General features: G+C 48.1%; 1 protein-coding gene across 3 annotated transcripts in view; it reads right to left on the minus strand.

The window, feature by feature from the left end:
* The window catches only part of HEG1 (heart development protein with EGF like domains 1), a 45,938-nt gene that overhangs the window by 13,854 nt on the left and 12,580 nt on the right, over window positions 1-19,504 (minus strand). For 2 of the 3 annotated variants that reach the window (XM_033515943.1, XM_015635080.3), the window contains exons 2-12: window positions 13,542-13,784; window positions 12,324-12,554; window positions 11,662-11,934; window positions 10,186-10,494; window positions 9,458-9,775; window positions 8,617-8,934; window positions 7,426-7,722; window positions 6,251-6,805; window positions 5,562-5,903; window positions 3,221-4,585; window positions 849-968 (exon numbers count right to left, since the gene is read on the minus strand). In XM_033515943.1, the coding sequence (XP_033371834.1) occupies window positions 849-968; window positions 3,221-4,585; window positions 5,562-5,903; window positions 6,251-6,805; window positions 7,426-7,722; window positions 8,617-8,934; window positions 9,458-9,775; window positions 10,186-10,494; window positions 11,662-11,934; window positions 12,324-12,554; window positions 13,542-13,784 (4,371 nt within the window). The remainder of the gene's footprint in view (window positions 1-848; window positions 969-3,220; window positions 4,586-5,561; window positions 5,904-6,250; window positions 6,806-7,425; window positions 7,723-8,616; window positions 8,935-9,457; window positions 9,776-10,185; window positions 10,495-11,661; window positions 11,935-12,323; window positions 12,555-13,541; window positions 13,785-19,504) is intronic. The other variant, XM_033515942.1, reaches the window with a different exon arrangement.

The following is a 19,504-nucleotide window of genomic DNA, read 5'->3' on the forward strand; positions in this document are numbered from 1 at the left end:
TTCACCACAAATCATACATCACACATCACTAATGTAACAACTGCAGGCAAAAATTATGATGAGAATCACCTTCACAGTGTTTATATAATCTGCCCACATCCCAGTTCAAGGCATAATCAAAACAAGTCTCTAAATTAGAAGCTGACATATCCCAACTCAAAAAAAATGTTTCAAAACACTATTCAGGGACACCTCACCCATGTTTCCTCAGCAAAATTTCCATGCCTCTAATCCTCATTGATTAAGGGTCAGAAGAAAATCCATGAAAACAAATTCCCCTTTACAATGGGATATTGTAAGTCTTCGAGACTGAGAGTCCTCTAACAAAAAGGAAGGGGTCAGAACCTGAGTTCCAGCTAATAACTGTGCTGATCAAAAAATGCTAAAGGTATGAAACAAGACCCTGATCCTACAAAGACTTTCACGGCTGCTTAACTTTCCACACATGGCTGATCCCACTGAAGCCAGGTTACACAACAGCCCCACTCACTTCTCCCAAGCCAAGTGCCTTCACAGGAGTCTGCAGGGCTGATAAGCTGCTGGATGCTTTTTGGGAGTTCTAAAGCACATCAGGAACAGAAGGGGCACATCTGTCCTTACTACCAAGCCTGAGCCCACCTCTGCATTGCTGCATTTTTAAGAAGCACTCAGATATCTCTGCCTGCTCCCCAGGCAGCCCAACACGACAGGCATTAGACATCACACTTGTATAAACACTAAAAGGCTCCGATAAAAGTGGTGGTTGGGAGGAACATCAAGCTCCTGAACTCGTTTGAGCCTAAGTCAATTTATTTTAGATGATTAAAGATAATTATTTCCATCCCTGGTTTTCACTTTTGTTTTCTTACCTAAATTGCACTTTCCTTTTTCCAGCTCATATCCAAGAGGACACTGACAGATATAGGAGCCATGGGTGTTGTTGCAGGTGGCCAGCGCAGGACAAGGGTTGGAAAGACATTTATCCACCTCTACAAAAGCAAAAAAAAGGAAAAAAAAACCAAAAAAAACCCCAGATTATACTTACAGAATCATAAAAATCATCAACTGTTGGGCTAAAAGAGATGAACTTGGCTCCCCATCTGTGACTCCTTGAGCATTATCAGATGCTTCACTGCATCATTTGCACTTACTATTTATGCTGATCCTAATTATTCTGTTGGAGCTGAAAGAATAAATATAAACCACTTGAATATTCATTCACAAACCCTTGGGGTCCAGCATGGATCCATGCTAATGTGAACATCCAACTTATCTACAGAACTGCTCCTCAGAAGATCTCAGGGTACTTTCCAGAGACAAACAACCCAACAGTTTTTGCATGAGAATCCCAAAGAAGGAATCTCAACAGCCCAAGCTAGACAAGTGAGCATGGACTGCTTCACCAAAGTCCTGCCCTTTTCATCCAAGCCCTGTTTCTCTGCTCCAAAGGTGGTGCTTGAGCACTGATCCAGTCTGTAGATTACCCAGTAATGGTGAAGGCAGTCCTGGCTGCAGTCACCTCCTTTTTCCAGAGCTCCTCTGTGCCAGGCTGGGGATGGTCACAGCAGTGATTCCTGCCTGTGCCATCACTCACAGGGCCCTTCCTGCTGGATGCCAAGAGCTTGGGGAGCTGACACCACTGAGATAATATGGTGTTTCAGGGGATTAAGGACTGTAATCTCAGATGCTTCACCGATTACACAACTCCAACTGCAAATTCTGAAGAATATATCCAATATTTCCTCTTAAAAAAAGGCAAAAAGATGTCCTGGTCAAAAAAAATCCTCTTGCTGCATCTCTGATTCACATGAGCACAAGCACACATCACACACACCCACAAGGGCAGACCACAGGCAGGGCTGTGGACTTGTCAGTGTCAAGGCTCTATGAGATTAGCAAGATATTTTACACACCATATGCAGCTGTCCTGTGGCTGCTGCTGAGTGCTGCAGCAGAGGCAGGAAGGACAGGCTCTGTGGTTAAAGCACCAGGCACAAGAGCCAAAGCCATGTGAGCATTTCTGGTGGCACTGCAATACCCCATGGCAGCACACAGACCTGACAGCCCCGAGCCAAACTCTGCACTGGGATATGCCATTTGATGCAATCTCATGCCTGGGCTAGCCTGGCACAGCTACCTCAGCACCAGTGAGAAGCAGATTTGGTGACTCTAATCTATGCAGCCAGAAATGAGTGGGTATGATTTAAAACCATGGCTTTCACTTTGCCATCCTTCACTTTGTGCTTCATACAGCACAGACCAGGGCAGCTTCTCTCAGGGCAGTGATTACCCATGTACAAACTACCACGTCCAAGACCACAGAAGGATCTTTTACATTCTGGTAAATGGCAAATCTCAGTTTTCAAAGGAAAGAATATTTTGGCAAAAGTGTGAATCAGTTGCTAACCAGGATACATTATCTTCATTATTCAATTAAAAAACATTAATTCCAGTAATTTCTTTTTTGCATGAAGCAATAGCTATAACTAAAAGCAATCAGCATGAGAAGTAACCTTTAAATACTTAATTGTTGGACAGAATATATATTATTGCAAATATTCCACTGAGATTAATGCCTTTAGCACACACAATATCCTACAGTGGCATGATAGCTGTGCTCTGAACTTCAAACACAAAGCCAATTTCCTTTCATATAAGACTTCAGCAAATGTATTTACTTGAGAAGATAAGGAGACTGGCAGTGGTAATAAATTACTGTAACATACTCAGCAAGACTATGGTAAATAGCCTACCAGAAGAGGCATCAGGCCCCTAAGTAGAAAATTAATATTTAGTGAGATGGGGAGAAAACAGGCTGTGATATGAGAAGCAGTTTCAACACAAATACCAAGTGCTGGCCAAGTGTACTTTCTCATTAATAAGGCAGGTATCAATTATTATTGATTGTTAACCTATCAACAAATATAAAGTGCATTCTGTGTTTACCTGTAAGGCAAAGCAGCTTTATTTTCTTGAAACTGTCAAATGTCAGCCTAATCTTTCTATCAGAAATGTTCACCAAAGTGCTCACCCTTATTTCAGCCATTCAACTTGATTGCTAAACCCTTAGCTTAAAAAAACCAGCACAGAGATGAGTTATTGCCCTCAAACCCTGCTGACAACAGACTTGTCATACATACACGCACACACAGCTCTTTGAAAACTCTTAAAGTGGGACCCAGGTATTCCTGCCCTGCTTGTTCCTGGCCCCACCACTGGTGAGAGCCATTGTTCACGTTACCTGTTGCTGGAGGTGATGTCCTCAGCCCTGCCGTGCTGCTCGTCGGAGGAACAGTGGTTGGTTTGGTAGCAGCCAAAGTAGTTGCAATGCTCAAAGTGGTCTTGGTGGTTGGAGTGGCTTCAGAAGGACTCGTAACATGGAGGTTTTCCTCAGTGACTTCACCAGGCTTTGAAGTGGTGGGATCCATGGCTTCTGTGCTTTTACCAGTGGTATAGCTGTGTTTGGTGGCAGGGGGTGTCTGGGCCCTGTGGTCCTTCACGGTGCTGGTCTCATCTGGGGTGGGTCGGCGACCAGCCGGCGTTGTCAGCATAGGAGGTTTCAGCGTGGTCACAGCCACTGCAGGGATAATGCTGCTGTGATTTGTCGCAGTTGGTGAGGGACTGAGGGGTGTGTCTGTTGCACCAGCCTGTGGAGCAACACTGGCTGTGGTGGGCAGAGGTGTTGCCTTCCCAAAGCTGTCCCTTTGGGTGGTGGCATCTCCAGGCAAGGCAGTCTCTGTTATCGTCACAGGAGAGGACACAGACACGATGCGTCCACCGAGCAGCTCCATGGGTGCTGTAGGGAGAGGTGACCTGGTGGGAGTGAAAGTGGTGCCCTTTTGGGGGTGGTGTGTGACACTGGGCTTGTTGGTCTCTCTGGGTGAGCTCCTGGCTGTGGTGGCTGTGGAGGGCACCTGCCTGACCACACTCGTAGCCACAGTGGTGCTTGCTTGATCGCTCTCGCTGGACTGCGAGATGGATGAGGGTGATGAAAACACAGGCAATAAAGATGCTAATGAGTGAGATGGGGAGGGCAAGGAGGAAGTGGACAAGGAGGATGACAAAGGCTGCAGAGGGGGCGAAGATGCCATCACAGAGGGCGAGCGTGGCTCAGGTGATTCTGACAGTGTAAACAGATGAGTTGGTGGTGGTGTTGATGACAGCGAGTGCTGCAGTGATGACAGTGAGGAAGAGGCTGGAAATGCTGATGAAGACAGAGATGATCCATCAGTGGTCAACAACTGAGAGTCAGTGTTGGACAGAGTTGTGTTTTCTATGCTGCCCATAGAATCAGATGTCGACGGTTTGGAAGGGTGCACCAGCAACGGCTCCGTAGATGGTTCAACAAAACTGCTGCTGTTTGATGCATTGGTCTGCCTGTCGTGAGCCACAGAGGATTGTGAAGCATCAAAAGGGCTGGAAATTTCAGAAAAAGAGGTGGAACTTTCAGAGGAATCAGCAGAGGTGCTGCTGTTGGAGATAGACAGCAGGGTCCTTTCTCCTCCTCTGGTATACGTGGTTGAAATGTATGTGCCATCTGTGTGAGAAACCGAGGTCCTTTTCTCAGCATCGATGCTACTGAGTGGCTGACCACTACCTGAAAGGTCTGGAGTAAAAGGACAAAAAACAGTAGAAAGACAAAGTAATCTGAAAGCATTTTGAAGTTATATTAAAACTGTTTGCTAAATAAGATGTTCTTGTCTGTGAACCTGTCCATCATGATTTTCTAAAAATTTCACGCACCATTCAAGCATGGTTATGGGATTAGGAGTCTTATCCACTCCTTAATTGATTCTAAAATGGTGAAACCTGACAAACACAAGACTCCCATGAAATGTGTAGGTTTCCAAATCACTTCTTCACATACTGCTTTCCTAAAGTGATCGAGCTCTTAGCATTCTGTGATATTTGTGGTAAGCTAAGCAGGAAAACCCAATTCTTCTTTTTATCACTCTTGTTTAAAAAACTCATTTCCTCTCCCTCTTTCCTCCATTCCCATCTACAGAATATCCATCTTGTTCAGTCAATTTCTTTTTAGACACAGTGAACTTCATGACTCTGCAGGATGAAATTATTACATTATGTTAATTTGCAGCTTATCCTGAACCCAGTGATTCAAAACTTTGCAGCCAGGAAAACCTAAATGAACAGCACATCAGCCTGCAAAAAATTCAGATTATTTAGCATAAAAGGTGCAGTCAATCTTATAATACCAATTTCAGAATGTACAGCTAAGTTCGGCCAACTTTAAAAAAATAAAATATAGTATTGAAAATTTGTTTTAATTCTACAACTGACTTAGGTCATCCCAAAAATCTTCTGAAAGCATCACCCAAAATAAACCAGTTAGGACACAAAAAAAAGTGATGCAGCCACCAAAACAGGAGTGTTTATGGCTCCATTTCTGGAATAGTTCCCCATCTGTGTGGGGTCTGGTTTTGAGTCCTTCGATGGAAACATCCCCCGAGTGAACCCACAGGTGGTATTGAATGCAGTAATGAACAAGAACTTTATGTACACCATACTGAAAAACAGGACGATGTGAATTCCCCCCAGATGTACTCCAGGAAACATCAACTTACTTGTGAGATCATTTTGGAAAGAAGAGTAAGTGGGTATCTTGGCAGAACGCACGAAGACCGTCTCCGTGGCAAAGCCCGTGAAAGCCCCGCTGCTGGTGGAGGCGTTGGCTGGGCTGCCCTGCTCCACCAGCGCTGGCTCAGATGGCTCTGGAGGGCTGGAAGCTTCAGCATGGACAGAAGAGCTCTCCATGGCACCAGCCAGTGTGCCATCTGTCACTGGGTGCAGCATCCTCTCCTCAGCACCCACGGACATGGATGAGCTGTACATGGGAGCGGTGACGGGGCTGGACATCCTCTTCTCAGCACTTGAGCTGCTTAGGGAGCGATGGCTGCTGCCAGGAGCTGGAAAAGGATTGAAAAGCAGGTATCTGATTTTATCACCTCCCAGCAGACAGGACTGCCCAAATACCAGGGAATCAGTACCATTAAAATATGGGATGTTAATGTTATAATTATCACCCCAACCCAGCAGACATTCAGTGTGTCTTACAGCAACAAGCTACAAGTCTCAAGAATGAGACCTTTCTTGTTAAGCACCAGCAGCTGCAGATATACAGAACCACTGTGCAGAACCACAACCATTTATAAATGCTGCCCATGACACCTGCAACAGCTGTGTCATACTAATCCTACAGAGGAGGGGAAGGGAGAGGCAGCCAAATGCTACCCCAGAGTTCAGAAAAACTCACTGGAAGGTTCAGCAGCAGCTGAGAAGTAGGTGAAGACCCTGGATGAAAGGGTGCCCTTGGGCTCTGGAGACCCTGCTCGGCCAGATGACACATGTGTCACCCGAGGCCATGCCGTGGAGGACAGGATGGGGCCGGTGTGGATGTCCCCAGCTGTGTCAGGCTGAGATGTGAGGCTTTCTGCTTTTGTGCTCCACATGCTGCGGCTACCTGGGGCTTGGGATGTCCCTTCCTTGTGGATGAAGAGTGTGGCTGAAGGTGAAGGCACTGAAATGCTGGGAGAAAACGCAGGCAGCAGCTTTGTTGGAAGCTCCCCGAGTCCAGTACTGCTCTGTGAAACATTACTCTTCTTCCCAGGCTCTGCTGCTGCTGAGGACAGCAGGGCTGTGTCCAGGGTGCTGGTGTAGGGGGGAGAGGGAGAGGAGCTCCCTGTGGCACTGGAAGCTCCACGGGTGTCCAACACAGGCACTGTGCTGCTCTCCTCACTGGCAGTAGCTGTCACCAAACCAGCTGTGCTGGTGAGAGGCAGGTGTCCTCCCCTTGCTGAGGTCTTGTCTGCTGAGAAAGAGCGAAGCAAAATGATTTATGCAGCCTACATTATGAATAAGCAGGTGCTCTCTCTTCCATCACTAACCTCTGGCTGAGGGCACAGAGAGAACATTGCAGAAAACCCAATCCTGTGGAAAATTCTAGCTGTGAAGGGACAGCTCTCTCCTGTGCTAGGAGGTGCTGCTCACAGCAGAGCACCCTGGACAAGGCACTAGGAACAAGTTATGGGAACACTTTAGGGTTTGCTTCCCTTCGGGGCTGCCCCTGGTGCCACAGGCCTGACCTGGGCACCAGACACTCACACTGTCACCTCTGCACCCACACTGAGTGAGGGGGAGGTTACACAGCACCCAGATATCTGGTACTTGAAATAAAGCATTGCAGGTTTGTATGGGATCAGTAAATACTGCCTTTGCACCCCAGGCTGGGAGTCAGGAATGACTGCTGCTGCTTCTGCCAGTATAAACATAGCAAATGGGGCAGTCTTGAAGTGGTGCTGTCCCTGAAAACACAGCAAATCTCAAGGCCACAAAATTTTCATCCATAATGTCCAATGCCATCATTCAGCACCTTCTAGCACGCCCTCACTCTCCAGGCAGGTGGGTGTCCGATGTGTGGCCAGAGCTCACCTGGGGAAGTGCTTTCTGAAGCAGATGGAGAGCCTGTGTGCCATGGGTTCAGGGTGGCACCTCTGCCACCACCACCCTGGGTTCCCAAAGAATGGGAATGGCCTGGAGAGCTGATGTTTTCAGCACCAGTGGTGGAAATCTCCGTTGTTTGGGCCAGTGTGGTGCTGGCTGGCAGAGACCTTAATGTCCTCCCTCCACCCTTGGTGCCTGTTGTGGAAACGGAGGTGCTGGTGGTGAGGAAATTGGTTCTTCTCTCTGTTGACAGGATGCTGAATGACACATGGCTGCTTCCAGTAGCTAAAATGTGATAAAGAAACAAGTTACATTTTTACACATATGAAATTATAAATAAAAATGAGGTTTCTTCCAATTGCACCCAGAGGCAGTGAGTACACAAACACAAGTAGAAAATATGAGAAGATATCAATTTCCAAAGATGTAAATTCTTCCTACAAAAATTTGTCTTCTAAAAAACAGCATGACGCTGACAAAAGTGCTATTATATAAAAACTGTTGAAATACTAATGCTGTGCACTTGATTTCATCATTATGTGCCTGAGTGCACTCCATGCTGCTAGAACAAATATCGTGACGACCCAGAAAAGCCTGGAAATCAGTTCAGACAAAGCACTACCCTGAGCAGTGTGAAGGTCTTAGAAAAGTCTGAAGAAACAGGATCAGGGGAACAGACCCCTTCAGAACCACAGTGGGGACTATGATGAAACAGCAGCATGAAGGACCTCAGAAACCACATTCAAAGTTGCCTTAAATTTGTTGAGCTGCTTCAAATTCTGGGAAGCAGCATGATCCAAGAAGTAGGACAGAAGGTAGGAACTGAAGTCTGATCCCTGGGACCACAGGGACATGATCTAATCCTCACTTGCTTAGTTCTCTTGTCTGTAACATGGAGATAGCAACTGGAGATAGTAAAAAAAAGGACTGTGATTTGAAAGTTAATTATTTTTCTTGGCATAATGAGACTTTCCACACACGTGCCCTTTCTGTAAAAAAACTAAAGCACATTTTTTTTTGATCAAGAAAGAGCTGAATAATTTCAGACACAAAAATCACACTGTATCCTTCCAAACAGTATATTCTACATAGCAGGAAAAAGACAGGTAAGTGCAAGCTACAGGAATTCCTCTTTTGGCATGTGAGAAAAATGGTATTTCAGTTCTAACGTGAGCTTACCTGGGGAAGGACCTTCCGAAGGAGGGCGAGAGCGTGTTAGGGAAGGGTCTTCCACCTCAGTGAAATCTGTCATTCCTGTGGACCCCTGAGCTCTGGAGGTCTCTCTCACAGAAGATGTGGACAAGGACTGGGTTGTGCCCAAGGTGCTGTGCATGGCACTGCTGGATGTGGAGTCCTTGGCTGCTGTCCAGTGGCTGCTGCCCGAGGCAGACCTGGCTGGTCTCCCACCACCGCTGGATGTGGCTGAAATGGGAGTGTTGGTGGCAGAGGAAGTGAGGGAGGCTTTCTCAGACATTGGTCTCTGGCTGCTTCTGACACCTAGGATACAATAAAACCAGGTTTGATCTATGCATACAGAGCTACACATACGACTGTGTGCTCAGCACCCATTTCTGTGCTGCCCATTGAGAAACTGAAGGTGTCTCTCTGGGAAGAGGTGAATCTCTTAAGTACAGGCACATATGCCTTACAAAAAGCCATGAAAAATCTCAAACCCACATCCTCCAGACCAGCCTGCATGGCACATATAGCACCTGGTGACAGCTGCAAACCCCAGCAAGCAGCTCTGGCAGGGAAATTGTGTGCAGTATTTCTTACCAATGTTCTTCCCAGGACAGGAGTTTCATTAGTAACGAGGCCACCGATGATTTCCACTTTTTCACCCAAAAGCTGAGCTCCACTCTACCCCTTCTCACCCACCCCACTGCCAGCTCAGTGCAGCCAGCAATAAAAGCATCCATGTATCCAATAATGACTGATGACCATATCTGAAGACAAACAGGGCATGGATGTGAAATCTCACCCAGCCCAAGGCAGACAGCTGTCAGACTAACAAATTTACCTCGGAAAGGACCTTCAGAGGCAGAGAGGGAGCTTGTGAGCAAAGGACCCCCAGGAGGGCTCGGGAGATCGGTGGCTTCCTGTGAGCTGCTGGGATGATGTGCCCCAGTTCTCCAGGAAGAGAAAGTCCCACTCAAAGAGCTTGTGGGGTTGGTGCTGGTGGCAGAGTCCCTTGTCATCCCAGATGTGTGGCCACTCTCTGGGGACATCAGTGTCCCCACTGCCATGCTGGACATGTCTGCACCCTGGATGTCCAAGTGCAGCAGCACCTCTTCGGCACCTGGGATGCTCTTGGGGGGTTCATAATTGCTGCTAAAAGCTGAAAAAGGAGAAGAGAAAGGCAAAACTTCATAAACATAAATAAAAACTGCTGGGTTGGTTTAGTCCCACTATCAGTAGATGTAGACAATGTATGTGTGAATATTCAATAGGGAAATATTTAATACTGGGAAATCATTAAGAAAGGGGGGAAAAGTGGTCTCTAAATAGGAACTGCTGAAGTTATTGCTTGCAAAATCCAACTGGAAGTTTTCAAGGAAAATCTATCCTCCCCTTCCAACAAGAATAATATTTATCCATACTTTCATTTCTGTGAAATGCTTTTAAATGTACAGAATGTGCCAAATACAATATTATTCCTCCTTTCTTTAAAATAAAAAGGATGTATTTTGTTAATAAAGAGTCTTTAAATAAGAGTTCTGAGGTATACAGCTATCTGTCAAAACTCACTTGCAGAAGCACTTTCTGAAGCAGACGGCAAGCCTGTGAGCAATGGGTCTGTGACACCTCTGCCTCCATCACCCTGGGCACCCACAGACATCCCAGGGGTCTGGCTCTGGGCTGAAGAGCTGGTGATTTCAGTCCCAGAGGTGGAAATCTCTGCCATGGTGACCAGCCTGGTGCTGGCTGGCAGAGACCTTAATGTCCTCCCTCCACCCTTGGTGGCTGTTGTGGGAATGGAGGTGCCGGAGGTGGGGAAATCCGAACCAAACCTCTCCGTAGCTGAGTTGTTGGATGGCTGGTAGCTGCTTCCAATGGCTATGGTACAATAAAAAAAATGGATTTATACATATGAAATTATAAACAGATGGATCCATTTTCTTCCCAGATGCTTATGGCGCACATACAGATATTAAGCATAGGAAGTTTTCAATCTGGACAAAGTGCTCCTTTGGAAAGGCATGACTCCCCTCACCGCAGGAAGACCTTGCACAAAACCCAGGGCTTGCTGCCAGGCTTTGTGAGAGTGGTGTGGCCCAGACAGCAGGAAACCCCACAGGACAAGGTCTGCGGGGATTTGCCTTTAAATCCCACCTTTGCTCTAATATTGCTGGAAATAGACTACTCAGGCTTTTTTTTGTTATTTTTTTTGTCTTTTGGTTTGGTGTTTTTTTGTGGCTTGAGCACAGCATCAAGCAGCAAAGGGAGGAAACATAAGCACAGCCACATTCCCATATATGATCCTACAGCTCACTACACATCCCAGGGCTTAGCAGGGCACTGTCCTCCGGATATTGGATCTCAGGTTTCCTGCAGCCCCTGTGGTGCTCCCAAGAGCTGTGACAGAGGGAAAGGGATGTGTCAGTGTGAGAGCCCTGGAGATGTGTTTGCTCCTGAAAAGCCCTGGAAACAGGATAAGGATTTGGCAACACTGAGGTTTTCAGTATTCATGTGGAGCTGGGCAAAGTCTGTTTTTGGGAACTCCAGAAATTGGCTGCTGCAGAGAAAGCAAGGGGAAGCCATGGAGCCCAGAGATCTCAGTGTTGCTGCCCTGAGCAAGCTACTAAGCACAGGCATCTCACCCTGTCTAGCTGAGGGCAAACCCAGGTGGCCACAAGTGTGGGTTCCCAACCTTCCATCCCACCCCTTGGGCACAGGTCAGATTGGGCTCAGAGCTGCCCTTGCTCTGCAGCTGACACTGGCCCAGTGAAGATACTTCACAGCTGCAGACATCCACCCTGCAGAAAACACTGTGATAACATCCAAATAACTTTGCATTTTTTTAAGTGGAAAATGCTGGGGGGGTTGGATCAAATTATTTTTTCCATTGCTTTTTCCTGCTTTCAGCAGGGAATTTCAGCTAACCATCCAAATAATAAAAAACAGAGCACATGCAAGCAAAACATAGCATCTCCTCTGCTTCAAGAAAACAAATACTATAAAATGGCTTTTTAAAGTTATGAAACAAAGGCCAGCAAAGCTCACCTCCAAAAGTGCTGTCCTTGGGAGGTGATGCTGTCAGCAAAGGGCTGGTGGAGGTCCCAGTGACACCCCTGGGGTGTAGCAGGATGTGCTCTGCAGCAGTCTGGGTCCTTGCAGCCTGGGAGAAGGCCTGGGGCTGTCCCAGGGAGGCAGGGAGGGCAGTGCTGGGGCTGCTCCCCGAGGGGCTGGGTGAAGCAGCTGCAGTGCCCATGGCAGGGCTGCTGCCCAGCTCTGTGCCCACCCAGCTGCTCACTGGTTGAGAGAGGCTGTCAGGGCCTGCAAGGCAATGGGGGAAAGCAGATGAGAGTCCTGAGATGGGCTTAGCTGCCCACACACCATTCCACAGTGCCGTGCTTCCCCTGCCCCTCAGCCCCCCTGTCTGTACTGTGCCTACAGAAACTTTGTGTCTGGAAGCTGCACCACATAATTCATAATTCTGAGCACCAGGAGAAGCCATATGGATTCTTCTCTCCATCCTTGCACACAAAGCAAGCCAGAAAACTACCCTGAGTGCACGGTGAGGATGAAGAGCTGGATCCATAAGGATCTACAGCACAGGGGAACCAGGCTTAACCAATGCTGGCTGCTCTGGGAACAGCATTCACCTCATTCCCAGGTGTTGGAACACTTTCCCAGTGTTCCTAGGCTGAACTGGGATGGCTCACCTGGGTGATGAGATTGTGAAGATGAAGTTTGCAGCACTGCCCTCACAGTGTTGTTAAACCCTGACACGCTCCAGGCCCCATGGTGCCCTCCCTGCGTCCCCTCAGCTGGATCAGTGCCGATGGTTTCTGAGCCTGGTGCTGTCCCTTCAGCAGCTGCAGGGGTGCTGGGAGAGGCCAGAGCCCTCTTGCCTCTCCTCTGCCTGCCTGCAGCACGGTGATGACTTCCAGGGTCTGGAAAGCAACAAGGAGAGACCCATGTTCACCTGGAAAAGTTCTTTTGTCCCAGCTGGGTGGCAGCAGCATCACCTGCAGTGGTACCCAGCCCTACCACATGCAACAGGAAGGGTCACAGCTGCATCCCTCATGTTTCCTCTGTTTAAAAGAGCACAATTTAACTGCAGGAGGGATTGATGGGAACAGAGGGTTTCTGTCGCCAAAAAATAATGGCATTTTAAACACTGTCTTCATTTGTGCATGGCAAAAGAAACTGATTTTTTTAGAGACATTAAAAATGCAGAAGGCAGTAAGGAGAGGGTGCCAGAACAGCCCACAGCTGGCAGCCTGGGCATGCCAACTCCATATTCTAGTCTCTGAGCAGAAAAAGAACAAGGAATCAAAAATAATGAAGAAAATCTCTATTCTTATATCATTTCAGCTGGGGATATTAAGAAATAAACTGAGCTGGGGACAGGACAAGGAGCACAGATTTGTCTTGCTGCTGTGAGAAACAGGCCTTGATTTAAGTTCATGCTTAAAAGAGTACACTGGTTTACTTATGGCTGAAGATTATGAACAAGCCCAAAAGTAAGTATTCACTTGCAGAATTTTCATGTAAGGACCTCACCACAAATCATCACCACAGCTGGTCAGGGATCCTTAAGCTGAGTTCTTATAACCTAGGCTGGGCTTGTGATGGGTTCAGTTCCTGCTGGGAGGAGGTGTGGGGATGCCTGGGGGTCCCTGTTCTTTGCACAGCCCCTGAGCTCAGTGGATGGGCAGGACTCCCTGGGTACTGCTGTGTGCTGAAAAACAGTGGCAGCTCCTGAGAATCATCTTTGTTGTAATGTTAAAAAACAAAGCCCAGCTTTTCTAAGATTGAATTTCTCTCAAAAATCTGCATTTCTAGTTGTGGGGCAGGAATACTTCCCAACCCACCAGCTATGCTCAGTCTGTGGGCTGCGAACAGCTAACAGGGACTCCCACACACATGAAACTCACCAGGAGGATGGCTGTGGGTGAGCAGGTGGGTCACTGTCCCAGCAGAAGGGTTCTCTGCGGATCCTGCTCCTGGAAGGGTGACATCCCCATCACTGGCAGGGGGACCAGTGTGCCCTTTGCCCCTGCTTGCTGCTGGCACTGCCCTGTGCCACTCCCTGCTCCCAGCCAGCATCGTCACCACGGGGGCACCAGGGGTCCTTATCTCCGTGCTTGAACTTCTCTCCTGATGGCTGCTTTCAATGACTAAAAGGAAAGACAAGAAAAAAACTTAGATCCCGTCAGCACTGATGTGCAGGCTCAGCTCACTGCAGCAACACCAAGGCCAAGCTCTGAGCTCATTTACTTACACTAGAGAAAAACTTTGCATAATCAAAACACAGACATGAAATTTATTTTTGGATTTGCACCAGTGGAAACTAGATTGGTCTGAGGGACCAAATACCAAAACCCACCTCAGTGCAAAAGACTAATTCAATTCAGCACCCTCAGGATTATTTTGTGTTAGGAGAAATAAATTTTGAAAGGAGCAAAAAGAAAGTCTAAAACAAATAACTGATTGAAATACTCGCAGTGTAGAGTCCATGGGAGGAGTGTGAAGGTCTCTGGAGCTGACAGCCCAGCACAGCCCTTGTGCCCCATTCTGAATATAAGATGGGAGGGTCCCACAGCTCTTCCCCTCTCTCCACTTGTCCAGTGCTTGCTGGACACCTGACCTCAAACCCCATCACCTCCAGAGAGCTGGCATGAAGCTGGCTGAGAACTGCAGGTCAGTCAGGAGGGTCAGTACAACCCATCCAGCCACCATGAGGCACTGGGGATAAAGATCAGCGTATGGTGTGGATTATACAGCCCTCCCAGGTGCCAAAGTACCCCAGGGTGATGAAATATTTTGGCACTTCTAACATTAATGTCTACCAGAGCATGAGAAACAAGATGAAGAAGAAGATTGTGAATGAGTGGTGGTCCGGGGAATCAGGGTTTTCAGCTTATGGTACCACCCAGGGCTGTGAGGATTTCCCTGCATATCAGTTCACACAAAAACCAGCAGCCACCATCTCTGTTATAGTCCCAAGGCTTGGCTGGCACTGCAGCCTCAGATGACCTTCAAAGCTCATAACAAGTCAAAGCAAGCCCAAATCTGAAAGGGCAAGGTCCTTGTTTTGTCCATCTTCCTTAAAACCAAAATGCAGTCTCTGTCGTGCATGGCATCCCCAGACAGCAGCTAAAGGCAGCCAGTCCCTGCCCAAAAGCTCTGATTTTGAAGGGTAAACCTGTTCTGGGCCTCCAAACATTTTCTGTAAGAAAACTGTGTGTTCAAGAGAAACACCTATGGGACACCTCCTCCTTGTCTTGTATGTCTTGTATGAGTTGCTGTACCTGCCACAGCAGAGGTGGTAACTTCAGAAGTGGTGTCCTCTATCCATCTGCACTAGCTTCCGTGGGAAGGTAAAAAATAGAGGGCTAGGTGGGACAGTCTGTACTTCATCCTGGGAGTGTAAGCCCCATATGGGCCAAGGAGACAAGAGCTGTGGTGAAGCAGAACCCTCAGAGTACTTTTTCTGGCAACCCCCACAGTGGCTGCGATGCCACTGCCACCCAGAGCCCACTGTGAGCCACCTCCAGTCTCATGGGAAGAGCTTCTGGTCCTCACCAGTTGGACAAGGGGATGGGAAGTGGCAGGGGACATTCATTTCCGAGCCAATACCCAGCCTGTAATTGTAGCCCACAAGTCCATTTATAGCAGCCCCAAAAAACGTGGCTGTGCTGGATGCAGTGCACTGAATTTCTCTCCATCCCCCTCTCACTAAAAGCTTTCAGCTTTTTTTTCAGCAGCCCATGCTGACTGGAAAGCCTGTGGCCAGCTTTGCTGCATGGAGAGCAGGCAAAGCAGCAGATGCTTAAAGAAACCCTTAGGGTACGAGGATAGACAGAGGGAAATCTGCTTTCTCAGGCTGCCAACTCATTTGTCAACAAGGGCTCTGGACAGGCAGGCTAAAATATACAGCATGACACTGCAGCAGGCATTTCATTGCCACTTCTTATAAAGAAAGCCTGGAAATACCAGCAAGCAGTGCCTTCAGCTATGCTCCTTGATTGAATGAGACCAGTTCAAAAGTAAAACACTGCTGTTTGCTTATCTGGTGGTTGTTTGCCCTGCAAATCCACCTCAGAGTTTTCACTATCCTCTTTTGGCTTGGCAGAGCTGCTGGGAATAAACTGAAGCAAAACTCTTCCCCTTATTGTGGGCGCCAGCAAACCTGGCTTTGAGTGCAGCCAGGCAGTGGAGGGGCTGAATGAGAAGGTATTATTTACACAGGCTTCTTAGAGTCATCTGGCATTTTTAACTCTGCCCTGCAAGGTATGCCAGGTCCTGATGCAGGGAGGAAAACCTCGTGCTCAGCTCCCCAGTTCGGTGGGTGCGGAGTGTGAGCCACACTGGGAAATCCAACCCACAGCATGTAGTGAGGAAACACAAAAAAATCGTGCTGTTCAACAAAATAGACTTGAAATCTCACATCCATCGAGCCTGCCAGAAGTGCTAGATAACTACAATGTCCTCTTTGATTTGCCTACCAAAATTAAGACTTCAAAGACGACCCTCCCCTGGAGCGGATGGACCAGACCAAACTTCTTCCCAAAAAATCCCCACAGGACCATCTGGCCTCCCCTGATGCATTAAAGGCTTAAAGCAGAGTGGCTCTTTAGCTGATGGACCGATCTGTCACTAACAATTTTGTCACATCCTAAGCTGCCAACAGTTTTGCATGGTTTAACTCCACATAACCACAGACACTGAGAAATGTTTGACTTCCAGCACAAAACGCTGCCACCCACTGGACTGATGTTTTCCTTCCCAGTTAAAACTAGCAGTGATGCTCACCAGACAGGTCGAGGCTCGGAGTTACTTTTTCTTTGCAAGCATAACAAGTCCGTGGCTTGCTGTGAGCCGAGTTATGTATCTCAGCCAGGACAAACAGATCAAGTTCCAGCTGATTTCTCAAGGCTTTGGGCTTGCCCCTGGCAGCCCAGTTGGATATCTACCTTGTGAGACTCCTGAAAAATCTCTTTTGGGCCAACAGTTTTCTGTCTCCATCCCTGACACAGCACAGGCATTGCCCTGTTTCAGAGATGCTACCAGTGTTTAGGTGATGCTCACAACTCAGCCATGGGTCAGCACAATACCAAAAAGCACAATAACACAAGTTTTCTGCAGTGACTGTGATCACACACAGGCACCTTAGGGCAGGGAGGGAGGAGGAATGTGTCCTGCTAATGCCAGGAGAGCAGCATCCCTACAGGCAGCATTTGTCAGGAGACTGCAGCCAGCCAAGGCACACCACAAGTTATCCCAGCCCCACTGCTTCCCTACAGATGGGATTTTTTTCCCCTCGAGGGGCAGAAAAATACTTTTTTGACTGAGGAACACAAATTTAATCTGAGCTCGATCAGAAGGAAAGCCAAGAGCAGTCGACTGTCCAGAGCAGCCCTTCACCCGGAGCAGTCCCTCCTCGGGAGGGTGGGCATTCCTTGGGGAGCATTCCCGATGGAATGGGAATGGAGCCGCCCATGCAGCGCTTGTTTTGCCAGGGCTGAGGGATAGCCCGAGAATATCCCATGAGCCCGGGAGCATCCCTGGAGCTCGGGAGCATCCCATGAGCCCGGGAGCATCCCATGAGCCCCGGAGCATCCCATGAGCCCCGGAGCATCCCGGGAGCATCCCATGAGCCCCGGAGCATCCCATGAGCCCCGGAGCATCCCATGAGCCCGGGAGCATCCCATGAGCCCGGGAGCATCCCATGAGCCCGGGAGCATCCCATGCCGAGCGCCGCGCGTGGAGCTACAGCAGGCTCCTCCCGGGGACAGGCAGCTATAATTATAAACCCCACATCTGTTAGCGTTGCATAATCTTAACATCATCCGAGGCTCTCGGAGGGGAGAAAAAACTCATCTCGACTCGGAAAACTCCTGGCTGGCTGCAGGGAAAGGTTGGGAAGAAAGGCAGGCTGCGCGGGGCAGCGGTGGCTGGGGGCGGCTCCGGGCTCTGTTTTGAACGGCTGCTGCGGATGTCGGGATCATGGGTGGAGGCCGCTTAGGAGCCAAGTGAGTTTGTGCGAACAAAAGCTAAAGCCCTAAATCTGGACCGTCCAGGGCTCTCTGGGATTTTCAATTTCCTTCCTTGTTCTTGCTCTGAAAGAAGAAGTTCAAGGCGGGGGGTGGAGGGGGGAGTTGGAGGAGGGGAGGGGGGCTGAAATGGATCTTTTAAAAAATTCATACTTGAGATGGGTCAGTTGAGCGTAAACATGCTGATAATACTGCCCGGGAAAGGTCCCTCGTGTGCACTAAGTGCAGGAAAAATGCAAGAGGTTTTTAACCACATGCAGTCAACCCCCTTCTGCTAATTTTTTTATATCAATACAAGGAATTATTCTGTCTGGATTAAGAAAGGTGGCAAGAGAGGGTGTATGGGGAAAAGAAGAGGTGCAGAAGCCTTGCCAGAGCCTCTCACCCTTTTGTGGGGGCTGGTTTGGATGCAGTACCCCATAGACACATTCCCTGGCAGTGCCTTGCTCTGGTCCTTCTGCTCCTTGTCCTCTCCCCACTGGGCCCCAAGCAGAGCAGGACAGCAATTCACAGGCCCTTCAGTCATTTGAACCATAAGAGGAAGGATTTATGCAGCCAACAAAGGTGCCTAGAGCTTTTATATGTCAGCTCAAGAAAAGTGATGGGGGTTTAATGCCAGCAGCAGCCCCTGCATGCTCACAATGCCAAGGTCCATTAATGCCCACCTGGCCACTTCCAGTGATGGGTGCCCAGGACATCAGCATCGCCCTCAGACACTTCAGTGGCATGCCACAGCACCTGGCTTGCAGCTCTGCTTTATGACACAAGAACACCCTGCACTTCTACACCACCTCCCCTCCAGGACCTGTAAAACCTTGGAGGATGCTAAAGGCCATTTTTGCTTCCCACTCTTTTTTTTCACCATCCAAGAATCTGATGCTTTGAGATGCCATAGGAAAAAAAATAAGGATCCAATTACTGCTCTTAAAAGCAGTACCCTAAAGCAAGGAAACAGGTTCTCCAAAATAAAGTGTACACAGAAGTCTGTAATCCTTTCCAAAAGCATAGGATATATGCATACAGAGTGCCCACAACTGGGATAAAACCTTCACAGTGCAGGGACAGGATATTATTCTGCTTATCAAGAGGTTTTACAGCTTCTTAGTTTTGGTGTCCTAAACATTTCCCTGGGGTGGTGCAGGCTCCCAGATCACCAGCTCAAGCCCATGAAATCCTAAGCTTCTTACCCATCTTTCTTGGGCAGTTTGGTTCAATCCACAGATCCCTGAGACTACAGGGATCCATGGGACCACCTGTGCTGCCTGAAAACTGCCAGCCCAGAGTCAGGGCAGCTCCTCGAATCGCTTTTCATAAACTTTTTTTTTTAAACAGCTTTTACAAACTGAATTTTTTTTTAAAAAGTCCTGGTTTATCAACATTTTTATATATATATAAAACACTTTTATATAGAATTCCACTTCCAACAGGGATAAGTTGACTTACCATACTGCTAAAAAACCCATAACCATGCTGAGGCTCCAGCAAAATCTCAATCCATCCATCCATCCATCCATCCAGCATAGACTGAACCTCCAATGCCCCAGGCCCCATGTCCTGATGGCCTTTCTTGAGCAGAAAGCCAAACTCAGCTGTATTTTCTTGCTTTTCAGCTGGTTTGTATTCTGCCCTAGAAGCATCCCTCCAGCCTAATGTGGGGAAAGCCCCCACAGGCCCAGGGCAGAGTGAAGGCAGCACCAGCTGACAGATCCCAGAAGCACTTACCAAAAGGGATTTCTTTCTTACTGATATTAGTAAACATCAATAAACCTAAGCCAAAATAAATCTCCCTAACTGCACAGCTCTCTGAGCACTCACACCTCCTCTCCATCCCCTCTCCCACA

The sequence above is a fragment of the Parus major genome, chromosome 7 (assembly GCF_001522545.3).
Source record: "Parus major isolate Abel chromosome 7, Parus_major1.1, whole genome shotgun sequence".
Taxonomy (NCBI): Eukaryota; Metazoa; Chordata; class Aves; order Passeriformes; family Paridae; genus Parus; species Parus major.